Source organism: Mus pahari, chromosome 3, assembly GCF_900095145.1.
Source record: "Mus pahari chromosome 3, PAHARI_EIJ_v1.1, whole genome shotgun sequence".
Taxonomy (NCBI): domain Eukaryota; kingdom Metazoa; phylum Chordata; class Mammalia; order Rodentia; family Muridae; genus Mus; species Mus pahari.
Window position 1 is genome coordinate 115,778,211 of NC_034592.1, and position 23,901 is coordinate 115,802,111.

Here is a 23,901-nt window from a genome sequence, read left to right on the forward strand (position 1 = left end):
GACCTTCAGAAGAGCAGTCGGTGCTCTTAACCGCTGAGCCATCTCTCCAGCCCCTATTATTCTTTTCCTTAATTTTTTTGCATTAGCATACAAAGTAACATGTGTCATCCTTGCCTCTTCACACATGCACTGTGTTCTGCTCCCTCCTCCCCCATTAAGCTGGCTCTCCACATCCACTCTTTCCTTTAGCCTAACCATGCCTTCCCAGCAGCCCTTGGAGGTGGGAAATGTCTTCCTCGAGCCCACTTCCCTTTCTGGTCTTCCTTGTCTAAATCCAGAGTCAACACAGTAGGTTTCTGTTTGGATCTCCCCAGACTCTGAGCTCTGTGAAGGACCTATGGTGAATATTCACCTCTGTGTCCCTAGAGCCTGTCCCAGGCCACCGAGGGGATGTATGTCCCCTGACTCTCACTACCAGATATATGTCCCCTGACTCTCACTACCAGATGACTAACCAGATAACCTGGGATGGTCCCTTGCTGGGTCCCAGCTTGTGGCAGTATTTTAGGCATGTATAGTATTTCGTTTTATAAAATCTAGACCAAGAGCTCTCATTATCTCAAAGTTGTTCACCTCTGCTGTAGCCTAGACACTTTCCCCTCAGGTGGTGTAGTTCAGACCCATGGTCCTAGCGCTTGGGAGGCTGGGGTCTGAGGAATGTTTGCAGGCCTGCATAGCAAGGGCCAGGGTAGGCTGGGCTACAGTGTGAGATTTTGTCTCAAGAGGGGAAAAAAAAAAAAAAGGAATACCTCCCAGGTATTCCCCTCCCCCAGCCCCCCAAAACCAAACCCCAGATATTCCCCTTAGCATTGATTCTAGTTCTGCACCGTACCTCATGGGAGAATAGAGCTGTACCTGTACTTCCTGGTTTTCTAACAACAGCCTCTTTTTTCCAGTGACATTATATTTCTAATACATGTTACTGTTGTTGTTGTTTGTTTGTTTGTTTGTTTTGAGATGGTCTTGCTCTTTAGCTCAGGCTGCCCTCAAACTTGGAATCCTCATTCAGTCTGCCTCCTGAGTGTTGGGATTACAGGTATTTCTCATTATACCTGGCTCCTAGCTGAAATTAGGATTGATTTTTCTCAAGTGGGAGTATGTCTGTCTCACAACGAAGGGAACTTGGTACCCAAACACTGGATCAAAGGAGAAAAGAAGAAAAACCATGACGTAGGGGAAGAGAGTAGCTGCTCCTTTGGCGTCCTCGGGCTGTGCGTTGGGTAGCTCCTACTGCACAGACCCCTGTGACATGGGGCTGTTTTCCTTCCCCTACAGGCCTATGGAATCCCAGGCAGCCACACCCAGCAGCCTGTCAGGAGAGAGCTGTACCTTGGATCTACCGACGGTGTGTGACACCAGCAGTTACGAAGCATCCCAGAGAGCCAGCCAGGGAAGCAGCAACCCTCTGAGTTCTCTGGAACCCCATCCTTTTCTTTCTTCTTCGAGTACTGATCCAGGTAACAAGCACTGCTTGAATCGACCAACTTTAAGAAAACAACCAGCGGTTCTCTTTTCCCCCTTCTCTTTCTGTCTGTCTGTCTGTCTGTCTGTCTGTCTGTCTCTCTCTCTCTCTCTCTCTCTCTCTCTCACTCTCTCTCTCAACCACTCACATGTGGGAAAAAAAAAAAAAGAAAAAGAAAGAAAACAGCTAGTGGAGGCGTAGACATGTGGTCGTTCTTACTATGTAAGTAACCTTACATAGGAAAGCACTTTACCCAGCAAAAGCTGTGGGGAAGGATTTCAAAGCCTCCCTGAGTAACAGGATGGTGTTCAGGAACTGGGGGTGTGGAGGTGAACGCCCAGGTCCTTCCCTCACAGAGCTCAGAGTTTGGGGTGATCCAAACACAGTGTGTCTAAACAAAGCGGACCAGGAAGGGCGGCAGGCCTTTGTTATCCGTTTCTGATGTCTGTCCAGATGCACTCAGTGCGTGAGGACACTCGGTTTGATAAAGAGAGTGGGACTGTACTTTGTTCTTTTAAGACTGCAGGAAACAGCAGTATGCCCTACTGTGTGCTGAGGAATGAGGAAGGTAGAGGCATCAGTGCTTCTTCTCTTGGGAAGTATGCTCTGGACTGATGCAGGGTATGAGTGTGTAGAAGCCATGGTGTGTGTGTGTGTGTGTGTGTGTGTGTGTGTGTGTGTGTGTAGATAAGGGCAGCTTGCAGGAATCAGTAGCTCTCACCTTTCACTGTGTGGTTCCAGGGATTCAATTCAGCTCATCGGGTTTGAGCCACCTTCCTAGTCCCTGTGCTCTGCATTTAAGTAAGAACCTTACTGTAAAATTTCCTGACTAGATTGCAGAAGTTGATAATTTAAGGCTATTAATAATTAGCAAGCTGGAAAGCCTGTCTCTTTCCCATTAATTATCCAATCTATAATCCACAAACCTAGATTCAAATTTAAATGTGCCACTTGCTGGCCCAGAGCTTGCTATGTAGACCCAGGCTGGCCTAGACTAACCTTGAACTCACAGAGACCCATCTACCTGCCTCCTCGTCCTTCAGAGTACTGGGATTAAAGGTGTTGTGCCACCACCCCCGGCTTCACGGAGACTCGCTTAGGCTAGGCTTGAGCCGGCTATGGGGATGATGAGGCTAGCCTTGAACTCCTGCTCCCCCTCACTCTGCCTTCCCAGTGCTGGCAATGAGGGCACATGCTCCCACGCCTAGCCACCTGTACTGTCCCTGCAAGAGCCTGTTTTTGCTGTGGTTGTTTTGATTTTTTTTTTTTAATTTCTATGTTGAGTCCATTTATCCTCCTATCATTGCATGTTTGTAAGTAGTCGGAGCTGTGGGTTTTCTCCCTGTAGCCCGTCAGCAGGTCCCGTCTTGTTCTGATGATTCTGGACCAGCTGTGTGCTCAGACCCAGGCTTGCCCGTACTTTGATCTTCAGGGCTGTCCCCACAACTGCTGTTCAAGCCCAGATTCTTAACACCTCCAGTTCCTAAGCCAACTGGATGTTAGTTTTGTGTCTCCTGTTCTGTATTGTTAGGACAGTCATCTTCTGAGGAGTCTTCCAAGTGGAGGGTCATTTGGGGTAGCCCTGCAGTGTTCTGTCACTTCAGTATGCACTCAGGAGCCCTTGGCAGTGTTCATGTGGCTCGTGCTTGGCTCCAAATATAGTCAGCTCCGAAGAACCTGCAGAGTATGCTGGGGGCCTCGAGATGGAGGACAGATAATGGCCTCCCTAGCTATTAAGTTAGATAGGACCAGAAACTGAGTATGCGAATCCATCATGGGCTGAGGGCCCAATTGTACAGCTTGCCTGGCACGTTCAAGGCCCCAAGTTCAATCCCAACACCAGAAAAATAAGAAAGATATATTAGAATTCAATCAAATTAACCCTTTGTCACCATCTCCATGAAATCCAGGCATGAGTTGGTAAAGAGTGGAGTGTACAGTCATGGCGTGGGGCAGCCTCCACACAGCGATGTACAACTGCAGCAAGTAAGCCAGGGGGCATCCTCCAAAGCCGAGACATATGACATGCAGAGCAAGCGCAGGTGGCTTATCTGAGGCAGGGCCTCTTTTCTAACCCCTGGGAGGGCAGTAGGGGGGTAAGACTGGCTTCAGGGTTTCTTTTGTTTGCTTGCTCATTCGAGACATGGTCTCAGTCATAGCGCAGGCTAGCCTGGAACTTTACAGGACCGTCTTAGAATGGGGACTGGCACCTCTCCCCAACTTCAGATTTCACAACCTGTCGAGCGGTCATGACCTTGGTTAATAGTGAAGCTTTCTGCTTTCAAATCTAGATGGTTGGCACTGGGCATCGTTGAGCAGCCATTGGAGAAGTAAAGTTAATAACATTTTTAAGTTTTAAGCAAAGTCTCCTTATATAAAGGTCTCCAAGACTTAGCACCAGAACCCTCTATGTGCAGAACCACTGTTTGGGTGGGTTTGTGTGTAGTCCCAGGAAATCTGCACCTCACGTTAACATGAATTAATTTCATGAGAACTCTATTGGAGGACAGAAGTGTCGTGCACTTCAGAGGCTGGAATCGGCGTTTCCGCTGGCCTTGTAGTCCCAATTTCCTCCCACCCTTTCTCTTTACCACAGTTTACAAAGCCAGTGGATGATGTGGGTTGTGATGGTCCACAAATAAAGGCCGGGTACACATCCTGGATCCCAGACCACAGCACTTGTATGTACCGAGTCTGCAGCTAAAATCCCAAGCTGGTAGACTGGGCCCAGTGATCCCTGGCTGTGGCCTCTCCGAACCCACCTGACACAGGGACTCACAGAGCCAAGATGCTGGCCCTTTTTACTTCTTTGTCCCTTGATTGTTCTTCCCCAGATATGTGGCCTCCACCCCATCTGCCCATAGGACAGAGCCTGCTCTGGGGCGGGTGCCTATGCTCATGTATAGGAACCGAGCTGACGGACACTTCCCACCCTCATTGCATGTGTCTATGTGTCTAACCCCATGCCACTCTCCATGCCCTGGAAGAGGCTGCTAGCGGCAAGAGGAATGAGGTTTTAGATCACTTTCTAAGAGATTGAAGAGTTCTAAGGATCCCAGGAATAAGTTAGGAAAACCTTGAAAGTTTCCTCTCATTTCAGTCTGGTACACAAAGGCAGGAGAGCCTGGGCTCTCTGCCTTAATAGCTGTGTGTCTGTCCTGAGGTCACCAGGCAGGCACTTATCAGGAAGTACTTGAAATAAACAAGCCTTGCCTCACACGGCGGGCGCGGTTGTGAGAGTCCTCCCCATGCTTGCCCTGGTAGATAAGGCAAAGACTCCTTGCTGCCACGAGGTCTTCCTGAGGCACATCTCCACCCCAGCATCTGCATGCGTGTCTCTCGGAGATTGTGCTTCCTCTTTGGCAGCCCTCCCTAAGCCTCGTAATCTGGTAGCCATGTTATTTATTCAAAACAACCAACGCAGTGGTGGCACAAGGCCGTCCAGATGCGTGGCAGCTGAACACAGACCCCCTGGGCCCACCCCATAAGCCTGGACTTCTGTTTTAGGCTGAGTCAACTCTTAATGCCTGAGCCACCCAATTCCCTCTTTGGATGTTCTCCCTCCTTGGCCAACTCCAATCCATGGGCTGTTCAACGGGATCCATCCATCCATCCCCAGCAACTTCAGACTTGGCAATGCACCTGGACTTCTTGTCTGCTAGATCCTCACTGCCTGGCCTCAGGACAGTAAGCAGAAGCCAAGAGCCACATTAAGCAATGAATGGTCCCCTTGAACTACCTCAAAGGCAAGGTCACAGGTTCCCTTAGGGCACGTTCACCTGCCATCTGTTGTGGCTTGATAAGGTAGGCCCTATAGCCTACCTTCCCAGGGCCACAGAACCTTTGTCCTGCAGATACCAACAGTGTTCTGACACAGCAGAGTTCTCTCTGCAGTTGTTTAGGCATGGCAGTATGGGTGGGGGGAATCTTGGCGCTTTCCTCAGACTAGAACTTTTATCTGAGAACAGTGCTGGGAACTGGAAGGTAGAGGAAGACTTGAGAGTTAAGCACAATGACTCTTTGATGATTAAAGGCCCCTCTGCTGGCAGGTGACTGTAAACTTTAACAGTGCTTTAATGTCCCTTGTGGGTTTTTTTTTTTCTTTCTTTCTGTGTCTGTCAACATCCCAGTCTTCAAAGGTATCCAGATAATGTAATATTTAAGAATAGGTAAATATGCCTTATCCTGTTTATAATTCACATGGTATCTCTTTGTAATTCTATAAAACTCTGTTCTCATAGTGAAACAATTATAAACTCTTAACAGTCGGTACTTCAGACTGGAAGTTACATAATTGTAAAATTCTAGGTTTGGGGCTGGAGAGGTGGTTCAGTGGGTAAAGCACTTGCTGAACAAGCATGGGGACCTAGGCTCTCAGGTACACAGCACCCGTGTGAAAACTGGGCGTGGTGGCCCATGTCTTTAACAGTCCTCACAGGCTCCTGAGTGAGCTGACATTCAGGACTCGTTCAACTGTGTCTTCCTACAGTGCAAGGAAAAGCCTTGACTGCTGTAGTCCAACAGACACCCAGGCCAAACTCACAAGAGGCAGTCAGGGAGGATGAGTTATGGTCCACCTGCTCTGTAAGTGCTGTGCCATAGGCATTTATACACATACATGTGCGTATATATGTGTGCGTGTGTGTGTGTGTGTGTGTGTATGTGTGTGTGTGTGTGTTGCTGTTGCTGCCAGACAGCAACCCCAGGGCTTCCAGCGTGCTGGACAAGTGCCGTAGCATTGTGCACCCCCAGCATGTTGTGCCTATTGATTCCTAGAGCCACCCCCAAAGAAGTCAGTACTGTTCTGACCTCTGTGTGACCCCTGAGGAAGCAGCCTTGGAGAGGCTGGTGTTCAGATTTGGTCTAAGGAGTGCTAGAAAGACTCAACTCTAGGTCAGGTTGACTTCAAAGGCAGGACTTTCAAGACACTCAAACGTGAGGTCTGCGAGGACTGTAAAGTGCTAAGCCTAGAGCACTCGCAGTTACCCCTGCCTAGCCCCTTCCTGCCAACTGCACTCCAAGATCAGTACATCTCGGGCCAGCCATGCCTCCCAGCTCACTTGAGACACAGATACACATGCATAGACACACACACAAACACACACACAAATACACATGCACAGACACAAACACATACAAATATACACACACACACACTTACAGAGAGACACACATACACAGACACACAGACATTCATATACACACATACATACACACTCACACACACACTCACACACGTCATTACCCTTCCTAACCCTGTGCTGTGGAAGAAGCACCCATCAGCTATCTGCAGAGCAGCTGCAGAGAAGACGTCAGAGCCACCATCTTCGGTGGAAACCAGGAAATAAACAGAAAGTTGGATTCTAGCTCTTTGCTGGAATGAATGAAACCCTTATTTTCCCCAGAAGACATTTTCTCACCCGCCTCTAGGATGGTCTGTTGGCTTTGCCCTTTGAAGTGGAGCCTGGGTTCCAGCCCAGGCCTTTGTATTTTAGACACGCATCACCACTGAGCTGTGCAAACAGTGTCTTCCCTGAGCTGCTGACGTGCTACAGAGTCCAGCTTCCTGGAGCATAGCCTTTAAGGGTAAATGCTTTTGGATTCACTTCTGGCTTCCCTGTGCTTGACTGGCAGGCGCCCCACAGCTGCTGTCTGCTAACTTAGACCTTGACCCGTGAGTAGATTCTCAGGGCAGCACCTGGTATATAGTAGATGGTCAGTTAAGGCTGATAGACTGAATAATGAAACCTGTTAAGATTTAAAAGAAAGAGGGGCTGGAGAGGTGGTTCAGTGGTTAAGAGCACTGGCTGCTTTTCTGAGGAGTTAGGTTTGATTCCCAGCACCCACATGGCAGCTTGCAGCTGTCTATAATTCCAGGTCCAGGGGATCCCACATCCTCTTCTGTCCTCTGTGGCCACTGCATGCACTTGGTGCATAGATGTATGTAGGCAAAACAGCCACACACATAAAATGAGAATTTATTTTATTTTATTTTTTAAGATTTAAGGGGGCTGGGGAGATGGCTCAGTAGTTAAGGTCACTGACTGCTCTTCCAGAGGTCCTAAGTTCAATTTCCAGTAACCCCATGGTGACTCACAACCATCTGTAATGGGATCTGATGCCCTCTTCTGGTGTGTCTGAAGACAGCTAAAGCGTACTTATATACATAAAATAAATACACTTTAAAAAATTTAAAAAGATTTAAGGATAGAAAGTATTGGTCATGAGTGCCTTTCTCGTAAATTTGTGATTTTTTTGACACATTCAGGCTATGTTTGGCCTCACCTATGAGGGTGGATGACAAAGTCCACAAGTTAAAAGTGTGCACGTTTACACGGGCTCTGCACATTTACTTAAACCTTACTTAGAACGGCACTAGTCCACACTTCTCTGTGCACCCCCACTCACTTGAAAAGGGAATACTTGAGGTTGGAATGGTGGTGTATTCCTGTGCACCAGAGGTGTACCCCTGGGAAGCTGGGGGGCAGGGGGGAAGGAGGACGAAGAGTGGGAGGATTTTGAGACTAGCCTCAACTGCATAGTGAATTCAAGGCCAGCATGGACTATATAGTGAGACGCCTCAAGGTGTTTGCTATTGAGTCTGATCCCAGGAGCCCACACAGTGCAAGGAGAGAACCAGCTCCATGAATAAATGGAATTAACATATAAACCAAAGAAAATATCAAAGCAGGAAGAGCAGGGTAGGAAATGGGACAGCTTTAAGGATGTATCACGTTACGGAGTGGACTATACTGATCTGTATGCGTTCCTAAAAGAGAATTTACTCACTTACCTTGAGACAAGGTCTCACTGTCTGGGAACTCAGTATGTAAACAGGGCTGGTCTTGAACACACAGAGATCTGTTTCCTCAGTGCTTGGGTTAAAGACTCACGCCCTGCTGGGCTGCTGCTTTGAGATAGTAGCATCTCACTGTGTTGCCCCTGTTAGTCCTGAGCTTAAATTCTACTGTGCCCAGCCTCCCAAGTGTTGTGATTATAGGTTTGTGACACCATGCCTGAGGGAATTGTGTCAGTCATTACGTGTGCTTGTCTAAGTGTGTGCATGTATATGTGAGTGTAGGTGCCTGGGGAAAGTTGCAGACAGTTGTGGACTGCCTGGTGTGGGGCCTCTGCAAGGAGCTCTAACCACTGAACCATATTTCTACCCCAGGAATTGTTTCTTAATTCAGCAAATATTACTTAATAAGAGTACATAAAATTACAGACAAGGATATCCCTAAAGATACTTTTTAAAGTTTGGTTTTCTTTCTTGCTTGCTTGCTTTCTTGCTTTCTTTTTTTTAAAATACAAGATCTTATTATGTAGCTTTGGCTGTACTGAAACACAAAATATACTCCAGGCTGACCTTGAACTCACAGAGATTTGCCTGCCTCTAGCTCCTAAGTGCTACTTCTGCCTAAACTTCTGAAACTGTAAGCGGGCCCTAATTAAGTGTTTTCCTTATTAAGAGTGCCAGGTATGGTGGTGCACACCTTTAATCCCAACACTCAGGAGGTAGAGGCAGGCAGATCTCGTGTGATCTGAGGCTATCCTGGTCTACATAAGCAAGTTCCAGGACAGCCAGGGCTGTTACACAGAGAGACTGTCTTGAAAAAGGCCAAAAAGTGGTGTGTGTGTGTGTGTGTGTGTGTGTGTGTGTTGCTTGTTGTCCTTCCCAACTCCTGCCCCCACAGTTGCGCTCTCAGCTTTCAGTCTGCTGGAAAGCCTTGGGGTAGCCTGTGTGAGCAGGTGGGAGTCAAAGGCAGGTAGAGCTCTGATCTCAAGGCTAGCCTGGTATAAATTGTTAGACCATGTGACACAAATAACCAAGTCCTCACTTCAGTGTTTGATCCAAGGGTCAAAGGTTTTCATAACCAGCACTTGCACTGCTGGTCAATCTCATCTGCCTGAAGATATTTCCTCTAACATAACCGTTTCTACCACATACCAGCACTTTGCGTCTTTTCCTACTAATAAAATGATAACATTGAGTGGCAGGTCTTTTCTTCCCGGCTTGTTATACAAGTTGGTGTTTCCAAGAACTTACTTTCTCATCTTTTTCTAAAATTTTATTTTTTGAGATACAATCTTACTGCGTAGCTCAAGCTAGCTTCAAACTCAAATTCCCCTAACCTCTGGGGAAATACAAATGTGAGCCACCAAGCCTGACCTTCACAAAGATTGTTTGGAAAGTGAGGATTGAGAATTTAAGTTTAGCACGGTATAGAATACGAAGTCGAAGAAGTCATCTATGAGCGATGCCATTGTTGCTTTGGAAGGCTAGCATGGGATGAGGGACAATTACTCCCCGGTTTTTATACAGTAATATCAAGTGCCGCGTTTGCCTCTACTGCCCTCTTGTGGCTGCTGCCCACAAATTTCTGAGGGCAGGTGGGGCATTGACATTTGAGTGAGTTAAACCTTTTGTCATTCATTCTCTGCTTTGATTAAGATGACAACCACACCCTCCCACACCCCCACAACCCCACCCCCGCCATCACACAGACAGACACAAGCCCCATTTGGGTGGAACTAAGACCCGGGCACACGTGAAGCAAGAGCTCAGCATGGAGCTACACACCACACACCCAGCCCTGCTCGTGTTTTCTTTACAGAAGCTGTCTACTGGGGTAGAATTAAACATTTTTAGAGACTCCTTTTTTGAAATGAGGTCTTAGACTGTAACCTGAGAAGCTAATTTGTCACTGTCCCCAATGTCAGCTGTGTTCGCTATGCATGTGTGATGCATAAGAGCATGTTCACGGCGTTGTCCATACATTTATCAACAAGGCTTAGGCTTTTTCTTTGGGAAAGACCAAAGGATGTTCCTGTGTTGATAAAACGATGGCATTTAAAAAATCCCCACCCTCCTCCCCCTTTCCAGTAATGGAGGTTGGCCTTGGGCCTAGTGCTTGTTAGGCGAGCACCCCTCAGGCCATTATCCTCTACCCACCCTCGTCCTTTATTTTAATTTTAAGACAAAGCCTCACTAGATTGCCCAGGCTGGCACAGACCTGTTCTAGCACCGAGCAGGGCCTTGATCTGGGCTTCCTCCTGACTCATTCTTTCTGATACTCAGGATTACAGGCCTGATACCAAGCTGCCCGCCTCCCCCCTGCCCCCCGCCCCCCACCCCCGTGCTGGGGATTGAACGGGAGGTCTTATGCATAGCAAGTTTCTATCATTAAGCTCCTTGCAGCCAGTGCTTCTTTCTCTCCTCCCGATGGGCCTTTGCTGACTCATGACTCACTAAGGACCTGAGCATGACTTTAAACTCCTCATCCCCTGAAGTACGGAGATACAAGTCATGCTGCCATGCCATCCTAAATCTAAGAGTTCTTTTCTTTGGAGATATTTTTATTTTCTAATTATGTATGTATGTGCAGTTCAGGAGAGGGCATTAGATCCCCTGAGACTGGAGTTACAGGAGGTTGTGAGCTGTCTGGCGCGGGTGCTGGGAACTGAACTCAGGTCCTCTGCTAGAGCAGCGCACATTCTTAACCACTGAGCCATCTCTCCAGTCCCCAATCTAAGAAGTCTTAAAGCCACAACTTCCGTTTCCTTTTGAATTCAAGGGCAGCCTGGGCGGTACAGCAAGACCCTCTTAGCGCACAAGAACAAACATCGAAGACTGGGCTCAGGAAAAGGGTGCATGGAGAGCAGCCCCCAGCACCCATGTTAAAAGCAAAGCAGCCATATTCACCAGTAACCTGGGTTGTGGGAGGAGGCTGGGGCGTGCTGGCCTGACACTGAGCAGAAGAGCAAGCTCCTGGTTCTGTGTCAGGGGCTTACATCAGAATGAAAGAACAGGACATCCAGTATCCTCCTGCAGCCTCTGAAAGGGCATGCCCGTACACACCTCATACACATGAAGAAAGAACAGAAAAGAAAGAAATTAAATATCTCTAGAAGTCTTATGTTTGTCTCTATCTTCCTACACTACATCTCAGGAAGCCCAGGCTAGCCTTGCATTCACTAAGTAGCTAAGGATGGCCTTGAACTTGTCCCTCTTTTTTTTTTTTTTTTTTGGACTGGGTTTCTCTATTTTGTACCTCTGACTATCCTAAAATTTGTTAGGGAGCCCAGGCTAGCTTCGAGTTTATAGGAATCCATCTGCTTTTGCCACCATGCCCAGCTGGTCTTGAACAGTTCCTCCACTTCCTAGTGCTGGGATCTTCTTCTTCAGGTAGGTCTCACCCAGGCTGGCCTGGAACTTCCTGTAGAGACCTGGCTGACTTCAAACATGCTTCTCTCGTCTCAGCCTCCTAGTGTTTGGATTGCACCCATCACCATGCTCAGCTGTTAGTTGTTTTGGGCGAGTAAAAGAAAACTGGGGCAGACAAGCCAGGAATATAAATATCTGAACTTTCTGTCACATTTGTAATCAGTCATGAGCATAATGTGGCAGACTGATGGCTGGCCCTGGTGGCCTTTGCTCCTCTATGAGTGGGAGGAAGTATGGCCTTTGAGGTTTTAAGACAGTGGTTCTTTACTTGTGAGGTAAGATCCCTTTGCAGGGTGGGATAACCCTTCATAGGGGTCGCGTACCATATTCTGCATAGTAGATATTTACATTGCAATTCATAATGGTAGCAAATTACAGCTATGAAGAAGCAATGAAAATAATTAAGTGGTTGAGGGTCACCGTTGTACAACATGAGGAGCTGTTTTACATGGTCACAGTGTTAGGAAAGCTGAGAACCACTGTTTTATCACTTTGTACCTGGTGTTCTGAGGCAAGTTCTTAATGTCTTTAAGCTTTGTTTCTCTGTGAGTCTCAGTAACACTCCCTGGTGAAGTTGGGCACAGTGGGTGAGAGAGAGCGCTCACCTCCCACACCACTAGCCTCTCAGGTAACAATCACTGTTACAGTTTCCATGTGACATGTCACCCGCAGGTTCATATGTTTTAACACTTGGTCTTTCCTAGCAGGGGCCACTATTTGGGAAGGTTTGAATCTTTGGTATATAAGGCCTACCTGGCTGAAAGACTTACAGCCTAACCCTACCTCAGCCTGAGCCCTCTCTGCTTCCTGATGGCGGTGTCAGGAGCTGCCTCTGCAGGCTCCACCACTGACTAACTCACCTCAGCCAACGCCTTACCCACCAAGATAGCCTGTACTGTCTAGAACAGGTGCCAGGGACCAGCCCCGGCATGAGAGGGGTTCTAAGAGAAGGGATGTCTGGAAGCATTGAAGAGAACTATTCTAACCTTATGAGTCAGGTATCAGCCTTGACAAACTACCTTCTAATTTATGAAGGAATTGAATTTAGCTTCAAAGAAACCAATACATATAGATATGTATGTATTCTCTCTCTATGTACATGTAATTATGTATAGAGAGAATATATACATTTCTACTGTTTGGTTTCTTTGAAGCTAAATTATTCTGTATATAAAGGTATATTTTTCTTCTATATATAATTATATATGATGTATATATATATAATATATATATATATATATATATATATATATATATATGGAAAGAAAGTGTGTGATGTGTGTGTGTGTATGTGTGTTTCTAACATGAATATCATTTAATGTATGAATGCATTGTCTGGGAAGGCCAGAGAGGGTGTTGTATACTCGGAGACTTGTTTGTGACAGTCTGCGGCTGTTGGGGATTGAATTGGGGTCCTTGGAAGAGGAGCCAGTGCTTTTAACCTTTGAGCCATCTCTCCAGCCCCAACAGTGGAATTATGATAGAATAATAACAGTGTGGGCTCAGGGGTTTTCATGTTCTTCTGGTTTTGGAGACGAGGCCTCGCTTGGAGACAAGGCCTCACTTCTGTAGCACCAGCTAGGCTGTAACTCACTTTGTAGCAGAAACTGGCCTTGACTTTGCTGTAATTCTTCTGCCTATGCCTGCTGAATGCTAGCATGAGCCACCATGCTGCCTCCCGGGTACTCTCACCTGCTCTGACAGCATTCCTGCATCATGGCAGAGTGACGACCGGAAAGTTCACGTCAGCCATCTTGCCTGATTATGATGTGCACGTCAGCTAAGAAGCCAATATTTCCTATTTATGTACGAGGTTTTGTTTCTGTGTGTCCAGTGGGTGTGAACTGGGAAATGTAGGGTCAGGGAAAGTACAGGGTGGTGGCCATGATAGCTGTCAGCCTTTCTCTCCCTTCTCTCGTAAGACAGCACGGTGTCTTCAAAGACTCGAGTTTTGTACTTCATAGTAAATGAGTGGTCTTCAAACCTTTCTCTTTTTCTTCCTTGAATTGTTTCATTCATGGTTACATTAACTAGAAGATTACTTGGCTGCTGGTCTGGTACCAGGACAGCACTCACCACTGAGCTGGAGCTCTGCAGCGCTGAGCCTCTTCCTGGCCTTTGCTTTGTGCTCCCGCCTGTGTTGGGCTGTGGACAACTCTTGGCCACGCTGGTTATATTGAATTATGATTGTAAGTTGGCACAATGATGTCACCTTGTTTTGTTTTTAGTTAAATTTGGTTCAGAACAGCCAAACCTACGTAGTGAGACACTGTCTTGAAAAACAACAACATTAAAATTAAATTTGGAAGTGTAATACACATTCCTGACTTCTGAAAATACTCTACATTCTAGTTCTTCTATGCTGTTTCTGTAGGATGCTCCTGATTGTCCCAAGTCGAGGTTCCAGGGATAATTTTAACAGTGTTGGTTGGAAGGATGCCCCTTTACGTTCCCTTAGGGGATGTAGCTCAGGCCTCAGACCACGTGCTTCCACGGCTGCTGGGGAGCAACTCAGCAGCACAGTCCTTGCCTAGCATGTGTGTTGGGTCCCTGGCTTTGATTCCCAGCACCACAAAAACAATAGACAGAAAGGAGAAGAAGAGGAGGAAGAGGAAGAGGAGGAGGAGGGGGAGAAGGAAGAACTTGTGCTTGTAAGGAAGGAAGGAGAGAGAGAGAGAGAGAGAGAGAGAGAGAGAGAGAGCTTTATACATCTTAAAAGGTAGAAATGTGTTCAGACAGTAAGCTGTATAAAACCATATCTAAAGTCTTTTTATTATAGAATTACTTCTGATAAATTTGGGAGAGAGGTCTTTACTTAGGTGTAGGCATGATAGTTATAGCATTTGTGATAAAGTTAGTCTGATTTTGTTTGGTGTGTGTGTGTGTTTGCTTGGAGTCCAATCTGAGGTCTTACGTATGCTAGGCAGGCACTGTGCCACTGAGCTCTATTGCCAGCCCAAGTTAGTTTATTTTGTTTGCCTTTAAAATACATTTGTTGGTTTGTTTAATGTGTGGGGTGAGGTGTGCACATTGAGGTCAGAGACAAGTCATAGGAGTCACTTCTCTCTTTCCAACATGTGGGTCCAGGGATCAAAACAGGTTATCAGACTTTATCTACTGGTCTATCTAGACAGCCCTGTTTGTGTTTAGATGGGATCTCACTAGATAGTTCAAGCTGGCCTTAAATTCACTGCAGTCTCCCTGCTTCAGGCCCGCCCCCAAGTACTGGGATTACAGGTAGGAGCCACTACGCCTGGCAGCTTTGTGTGTGCATGTGTTTTAGGTTTGGTTTATATGAAAATATGAATTTTTCTACACGAATGTATATACACTATGTGCATACCTAGTGTCCTCAGAGGACAGAGAGGGGCATTGGATTCCCTATGACTGGAGTTAGAGATGGTTGTGAGCTACTCTCTGAGTCCTGGAAACCAAACCCAGGCAAGAGCAGCCAGCGCTCTTAACTACTGAGCCAGCTCTAGTCCCACAGCAGTTTTTAATAATAATGTTTTACTTCTTTCTTGTAAAAAATAGAAATAAAAGTAAATATTACAGCAAAATATAGTCAAACATAAGACCAGATATGGTGGCAATGCATATAATCCCAGCACCGGTAGCCACAGGGGATTGCACAAGTTCAAAGCCCAGCTAGTCTGCATATACATAGCAAGTTCTGTGTGAAATGTATGAAATCATTCGGATTTACACAAAGCATCTCCTATAAAGCGTCTCTGTGAACAGCTCTGTAAGTCCCTTCAGCTGCTTCTCTGAACCTCTAAGTGTATTCATCCCAACAAATACATCCAGGTACCTGAGCATTTAGATGCAGGGACAGCAAGCACATCGGATTTTACAAGCACATGGGGGTAGCCCTGGGGTGTGCTCAGTGGGAGGTGCTCGGCTAGCACATGTAAGATCCTGGGTCTGAGTACTGCCAGGAAGAGTGGGTTCCCATGATGCTACCGCGTGATTCTCATTTATCCCGTCAGGGCATCTTGTCACTCTAGTGCATGCAGAGGGCATCTAGTCACTCTAGTGCATGCAGAGGGCATCTNGTCACTCTAGTGCGTGCAGAGGGCATCTAGTCACTCTAGTGCGTGCAGAGGGCATCTTGTCACTCTAGTGCATGCAGGGGGCATCTTGTCACTCTAGTGCATGCAGAGGACATCTAGTCATTCTAGTGCATGCAGAGGGCATCTTGTCACTCTAGTGAATGCAGAGGGCTCCTGTTTCCATGGCTGCACAGCATTGCAGTGTGTGTTTGATCATGATTTATCTGATGTGGTGAGTGATACGGGCTGGCTGGCTGTTTGGTTGTCCAACTCGTCACTGTCACTGTCTTGGATCTCCTCATACATGCATCTCAGTCAATATGTACGGTGAATAAATGTTTTCATTGATAGAGTCAAACCTGAAAGCTCCGTTGCTATATGTCAGGTATTACCCGTTTAGCAGATTTTATCCAAAAATATCTTCCGAAAAATGTGCTATAAACATAGTTTTGTTTGTTTGTTTGTTTGTAAAAGCACTTGAAAGGCTGAAACAGGAGGATTGCTATGAGTTCTAAGTCTGCCTAGACTATAGAATGAGTTCTCTCAAAAAGAGGGAGGGGTAGTACTAGGGAGATGGCTCATTCAGTAAAGTGCCTTCAGGGTGAGAGATGAGTTCTGATCCCCAGTACCCAGATAAAAGCCAGCTGCAGTTGAACACCATGGGCATCCTGGTGCAGAGGTGGGTGGGGCTCACAGGTGGATCCCTGGAGCTCATTAGCCAGCTTAGCAGAATTGTTGAGCTCCACATTTGATTAGAGCCATTGCCACAAATCATAAGGTATGGGGCAGGAGAGATGGCTTAGCATTTAAGAACACTTGCTGCTCTTGCAGCTGGAGTCCGTTTCCAGGTGCCCTATGCTGGTCAGTCAGAACCTGGAACTCCAGCTCCAAATAGGATGCCCATTCTGGCCCCCTGGGCACCTGTACACACAGCCCCATGCCCCTAGACATAAACACACACACCTAAAAATAATAAAGATAAAGTAGGCTGGGGAACAATGGTTTTTACATGGATGCACATGTGTACATGTACCCACATGCACATTTGTGTACACACGCATGAACACATACCTATCCCACATGTGTGTGTATTTAGAATTCAGTTTCGTTAGGAGCTAATCTTGGTGGAAATTTTGTTTTAGAACATCAAACTAACAGCCCACACAGGAACTTGAGGGTGGCTGTTTGTTTTGTTTTTGAGTTGCTGTGGTACAGGGACAGAGCTGTGGCATACTCCGTGGCACTTGCAGAGGTGGAGGTGCAAGAGTAACTTCTTCTAGGAGGAGGCGAGAAGTGTTAGGCCATCTTATCTTTCTAAAATTGTATTTGTAAGTGATTTATAAGTGATGACAGCTTTTGAAAGTTACTGAATCATGTAGCTAAATAGATAGGATCTGGTTGTACATGTTTGTACAAAAGTAGGAAACCCACACAGATCCATGAAATGAACATGAGTCACAGTTTAGAGCAGAGGTTCTCAACCTGTGGTTCTCCAGCCCTTTAGGGGGTCACATATTAGATGTCCTGCACATCAGATATCTACAGTACAGTTCATAGCAGTAGCAAAATTACAGTTAGGAAGTAGCAACTAAATAGTGTCGCCAAAACATGAGGAATTGTATTAAAGTTCCCAGCTCTAGGAAACCTGAGACCCACAATTTAGAGTCATTCCCGAGGGCATCCTGTCTATATGGTTTCATTAAGGAAATCCTTTGAACTGAACTTACCCTGAGCTCACAGCTAAGTTCCCTGTTTTCCTTTATATCACAGCTCTACGGCGAGATGGCCAAGTAGCAGCATCAGGTGAGGTCACGGTGGCCTCCAATCCCATAGTGCAACTTGCCCCTGACCGCACTGCTGTTCTACCACAGGGACTGGCCGGGTGAGTGCAGCTGACCCTCAGCAGCCGAGAGGTGGTTTCCTCTGTGACCCTACATTTTACAACAGCCCTGTGGGCTGTGAAGGTAACTCAACTAGGGACAGTCCCACCTCCCAGCAGGCACAGTGGGACTCAGTACTTAAGATGGTTAGAGCCTGGATGTCCTACTGGCCTCTGGTGGGTAGAGGTTCTTCAGTGTTCAGGGTGGCTTTCCCATCAAAGAGTCCCTCCCTGCCCTTTACACTGAGGCCTCACTGTCACTCTAGCTTTGGTTTTGTTTGTTCGTTGCCTGTTTTTGTCTGTACAGTGCTTTTGTGAAAAGTTCAGTCAACGGCTACCCTAGATGGAGAGTAACGAAGGGAACCTGAAACCCACAGTGCTGTGGTAGAGGATAGGACTCTAGGCTGTAAGGCAGGTAGCAGATAGGTGTGCTAAGTAGCTGCTGGACCTGTGGGGAGCTGCGGGATTATTTTGCATTATTTTGCATGTGCATCTGAATGGGGGCATTTGCAAGTCTGTGCTGAGTGTTAAGTCGTAAACCACTGGGGGTCAGGAGAGGTTGGCAGTGGACACTTACAGATGTTCTGCTCAGCTTGTGCCTTTAGAGCACCAGACACATATCCCTTACCTGTCTGTCGTCAGATACTGGGCATGCTCTGCAGCTGTCCTGGCACTTAAGACGGTCTTATACTTTGAATCTGGACATCCAACTCCAAGCAGGTCCAACTTAATGAAAGATTGCTCCAGCTGCCATTGCCGCTGGCTTCGGCTGGAGTCAGTCAGCATCAGTTCATTTGCACACATTGTAACCTGGATAAACACTGAGCTCCCATCCAGTCACTAAGCAGGAAGGGAGCTGTAAAGGGTCTGTTCTCCTCTAATTAAAGACCTAGAGATCAGAGCTCAGAGAAATGTCCCAGCCCCTGGTCTCTGTGACAGTTTAGGGACAGAGGTCTTTATAGTTCCCCTTACTCTCAGAGTATGTTCCTCCTGTGATCTCAGCAAGTCACAGGACAAGGGAGTGGAGGCCTGACCTAACCACATAGAAATCATGTGCTCTCTGTCCTGGTTACTGTCTCTGTTGCTGTGATAAACACCAGGACTGAAACAGCCTGGAGAGGAAAGGGCTTGTTTCATCTCCTACCGCTTGTTACAACTTCCAAGTCACACTGCACCTCTAAGGGAGTCAGGGCAGGCAGTAAAGGCAAGAGCAGAAGCAGAGGCCATGGAGGAGTGCTGCTTACTGGCTTGCTCCTCATGGCTTGCTCAGCCTGTTCTCTTAAGCCTTCCAGGGCTACTTGCCAAGGGGTGGCACTGCATGTGATGGTGGAGACCATCCCACATCAGTCATTAAACAAGAACTACCACATAATCATAAATCAAGAAACTGTCTCACAAGCTTGCCTATAGGCCGATCTGATGGAGGCATTTTCTCATTAAATTTACCTCTTCCCAGATGATTCTGGCATGTGTCCAGTTGACACAAACTAACTAGAACACTCTTTTTAAAGGCTTCATGTCACAAACTGGACAAAAACTGGACAAAAGCCATTGTAAATTCCTCCTGCAAACAATCTTCTCTGACACAGAGAGTACTGGTGCGGAGCTGATATCTCTGACGCTGAGGGTACTGATGCTGAGCTGTTATCTCTAATATTGGGGGTACTGATGCTGAGCTGGTATCTCTAATATTGAAGGTACTGATGCTGAGCTGTTATCTCTAATATTGGGGGTACTGATGCTGAGCTGTTATCTCTAATATTGAAGGTACTGATCCTGAGCTGTTATCTCTAATATTGAAGGTACTGATGCTGAGCTGTTATCTCTAATATTTGGGGTACTGATGCTGAGCTGTTATCTCTAATATTGGGGGTCCTGATGCTGAGCTGGTATCTCTAATATTGTGGGTACTGATGCTGAGCTGTTATCTCCAATATTGGGGGTACTGATGCTGAGCTGGTATCTCTAATATTGGGGGTACTGATACTGAGCTGTTATCTCTAATATTGTGGGTACTGATGCTGAGCTGGTATCTCTAATATTGGGGGTACTGATGCTGAGCTGATATCTCACTAGCAATAGAATAACTGATAAATGGATTATGTCTGGGAGCTGGCATTAAATTCTCTTGCCTCTCTTTGCCTGTGCCCCATGGTAGATAATTCTCACCCATACTTTTCTCATCTGTAGAATGATACTGATGCTTGCATAGTTGCTATGAGGATTAAGTGAGACAATGCACACCTAGCCTCTTTTTTTTTTAATTTGAAGATCTATATAGAGTGTCGTAATATTTCTATTTTCTAAGGAAACATCACTCTCCTCACAATCCTATCACTATTTCTGGAAGAATTTATATTTGCATATCTAAAATAAAAAATCCTAAAATAAAAATCAGCCTTCTGTAGTCCCTGCTTTTTTCCACTTGGTGCTGGCTGGCGAGCACCTGTCTACAGGCCAGCGCCTGGAGGGATTCTGAGGGAGCTAGCATATTGAGCTGCTTCTTGTCCTGGATGCTTTTTAGCAAAGGCAGAGGATATAAAAAAAATATTGATAACTGTTGCTCAGAGTCAATGCATACAGTCAAGTCTAGAAGTCTTTGAACAGTCAGTATTGAGTTGACTCTGGAAGACAACCAAGGCTGTCCCTCCCTTCCACTCCCGAGGGCTTTCTATAAAGTTTTATGGGTCATGTTTGTTAGATCTGAAATACTCAGTAACATGGTCTCCCTGCTTTATAAAACTGGCTACTGGCCTAGTGAGCTTTGGTTTTATGTGTGAATTACTATCAATGGATAGTATTTCTTGTTAATGTACTGAGTTCTTTTCATATTATATTGAGGCATGTACCTGACCCCTGATGACTGGGTTTCTTTGTTTTTCTTAAGATTTATTTTATATATATATATATATATGAATATGAGCACACTGTAGCTGTCCTCAGACACAGCAGAAAAGGGCATCAGATCCCATTACAGATGGTTGTGAGCCACCATGTGATTGCTGGGAATTGAACTCAAGATCTCTGGAAGAGCAGTCAGTGCTCTTAACCACTGAGCCATCTCTCTAGCCCATGACTGGGTTTCTTACAGTGTAGTGAATGTTGTTTATCCAGTTGTTAAGAAATGCTATTGTGCATCAGTGAGGCTCCAGGCTCTGTATATGGCACAGGGGAGATAGTGGATAAAACAAGAATTCAAGCCATCGCGGGCAGGAGCTTTTCAGATTCTACATGGAAGAGGGAGATAGACAATGAAACAAAGATGTGTTATGAGGAAAAGGAAAGCAGAATTAGAGATAGGAAGACCAATCCATAGACAGCATTAGAGATGGGGAGGGGACCAATTCTTTTACTTATCAAGTGAGTTCTGTGACTAAGATGCCAGTTTTCTATGTAAAAGGAGAAAGTAAGTGCACATGGCCACTGATCTCCTGGAACTGGAGTTAGAGATGGTTGTGCTGTGGGCGCTGGAAACTGAATGCTAGTCCTCAGCAGGAACAGCAAGTGCTCATCACCACCCTCCAGCCCTGGGAATGTGTATCCATAGGAGGAACAACAATATGAACTACCCCAAACCAAACGGACGGAAGTGACACCTGTTGATCGTTTCCCAGTTTGGGGGGAGAGAAACCCAGGAGGGCTTAGCTTAGCCGGGTGCTTCTGCCTCCGAGGTGAAGGTGAAGCCTTGGCAGAAGGTGGAGAGCCTGCTTCGTCTCCAGAAACCCCTTTCTTGGGCATCAGAGTGTCCTCAAAATAAGACAGAGAGGGAGAAGGAGAGAGAGAGGGAGAGGGAAAGAGAGAGAATATGAGTGTGTGCACCGGGGCATCACTTCTGCCATATTGTGTAAGCCACAGAGACCAACACTGACAGTGCACTGTGGAAGAGAAATTCCCAGGGCAGGGACAGCAACAACAGACATGGATCATCAGTAGCTATGGGGAAGCTGCAGCCTGCCAACCCGGAGGCATGCAAGTGGAGGTGCCTGACCCCACTGCTACCAATCTCTGTTGATGTGGCCTCTCCTTCTCCCTCAAGGCTGCTAAGTTGCTATGACCTGACCAGGTCTCAGGCTGTGGGCCGGGCTGCCTGCTGGGCTTTGGCGCCCCCTCCTGTCCAGATCTGAGGCTGGCTGTTGTCGGTTTAGGAAGTCCTGTTATCTGTTTCCTAGTGTTCTGATTCCTCCTCAATTTACTGAGAAAAAGGAAGCAGCTTTCTGCTCCCCTGCCACCTGGCCCATCTGCCTCCAGCCCTCACAGTGAGTGCTCTCTGCTCTGGTCACACAGTCCTCTTCTCAGCCTCCTTGTCATCAATATCGCACCTCAGTTCCCTCCTCAACCCCTATCGGTTGACTGAAGGGTGGTGATAGTTTTTGTTTTTGTTTTGCTTTGACTCCCAGATATCCCTGGCTGGCCTGGAATCCTCTTTCTTTTAATGTTCACTTTTCCATATATGGAGGTTTTCCTGCGTGTACCTCTATACCCACCGTGGCCAGTTGTAAGCTACCCAGTATGGGTTTTGTGAGCACGGGACCTCTGGGAGAGCAGTATATGCTCCTAACTGCCCAGCATCTCCCCAGCCCCGAGTTTTCACATTTGTGTGTTATCATATTTTGACCATTTTCTTACCAAAACCCTGCAATCTAATTTTTTGAAGTTATCATACGTAATGTGTGTGTGTGTGTGTGTGTGTGTGTGTGTGTGTGTGTGTGTGTGACAGCTTAGGAAAGTCCCTTCTAACCTCGCACTGTGTGGGCTTTGATGCCAGGTCACATCAGGCTGGCTGCAGGTTTCTCCCCGCTTAGCTGGCTCACTAGCTAAGTTACTGTTGGCTTTGGCAGCACATATACTAAAATTGGAGCAATACAGAGAAGATTAGGATGTCCTGCGCAAGGATGACGTGCAGAGTGATGAAACAGTCCACACTTTAAATAATATGAAAGTTATTGCTTCACTTTAATGCTGTATTAATTTTTGTACCTTTTGAAATTTTCTATTTCAAAAAAATATCTCATCTGGTAAGATAATACTCATTCTGCAGTACAGATATGGTCAGCACAGGGGCCTTTTGTCAAGTGCAGTATTGCCACTGTATACCATGACCCACTGGTAGTTAAAGTGACTTCTGCCCTTCTGTGTGTCTCCATGTCAGGAACGTGTTTACTGTGGTGCCACTAAACAGTAGAGTTATTTGGGCGGCATTTAAAGAAATTTCCTCTGAAATGCATACATACCTAAATAGCCATAAGCATAATTATTTTATTTTAACCCACATCAGTCTGCATGGGGAGATTTCTAGTCATATGCAAGTAGGAGCACTTCCACTGGGTTCACGGGAGACCTGCTTATTTGGTAGAGAAGATGCTGAAGTACAAATGGTGCCTTCTTCCCGAATTTGAGAGATTGGAAATGTAAATGATGTGCTGTATGCCAGGTTTCAGAAATAGAATTTGGGTCATCCAGTTTCCATTCTGAGCTGGAAAACCATGAGGTTCTGGAGCAGTCTATCCAATATGGTACCACCAGTTATATAAGGCCAGGTAACTCTAAAATTCATGGCCCTAAGTCACAGTGGCCACATTTCAAGTGCTCTAAGAGTGACCACCACATTTGGTGACTCACGGAAAGGCAAAGGAATCAGAAATGAGCTTTCATAAGACTGTAACTAGTCTATTCTCCGCATTCGATGAATATAAAATGTAAAAATAAAAGCACGTCCTTTTAAGAGCATTTTTAAGTTCATAACACGATTGGAAGCACGGAGATTTCCCATCTACATCCTCTCTCACACATGCACAGTTCTCTCCACCACAGAGACACGCTGATTGTTGTCAGAAAAGTGCATAGGTCCCAGGTATGTTCACCACGTGTGGTACAACCTCTGGACTTGGACACAGGTAGAGTTATTTCTATTGACCACTGTGTTATTATGTTGGTTAGCTTTCTCATTACTGTGGCAAAATATTCATTTTTTAAAAAACAAACAAACAAACAAAAAACATAAACGAGGAAGGGTTTATTGTGGCTCCTGATCTGTGAGGTTTCTGTCATGGTTTCTTGGACCCAGGGGCTTGGTTAGATTCTCAGAAAGCAGGTCACCCTGGGGAAGGCTGCTCCTCCAGAGAATGGGGGTGGGGCAGAGAGAGGAGAGTCAAGGGGCAAGGACAACCTTCTAAGGCCAGTGACTCCCCCTAGGAACTGTTTCTCCCAACTAAGTTGCATCTTAAGTACCCACAACCATCCTGGACTAGCAGTGGAGGACCAGGCCTTTAGACAAGGGGGCCTG

At 46.3% G+C, this 23,901-nt stretch overlaps 1 protein-coding gene and 1 non-coding gene across 3 annotated transcripts in view; both read left to right on the top strand.

Moving 5' to 3' along the window:
• Positions 1-23,901, top strand: part of Shld1 (shieldin complex subunit 1) — a 62,500-nt gene that overhangs the window by 5,401 nt on the left and 33,198 nt on the right. Inside the window, exons 2-3 of one of the 2 annotated variants that reach the window (XM_029536691.1) lie at positions 1,276-1,457; positions 17,510-17,621. In XM_029536691.1, coding sequence (XP_029392551.1) covers positions 1,280-1,457; positions 17,510-17,621 — 290 coding nt within the window. In that variant the 5' untranslated portion in view covers positions 1,276-1,279. The remainder of the gene's footprint in view (positions 1-1,275; positions 1,458-17,509; positions 17,622-23,901) is intronic. The other variant, XM_021194896.2, reaches the window with a different exon arrangement.
• On the top strand, positions 22,443-22,545 carry LOC115063656. Its single transcript, XR_003843542.1, has one exon. It is a non-coding gene; the product is annotated as a U6 spliceosomal RNA (small nuclear RNA).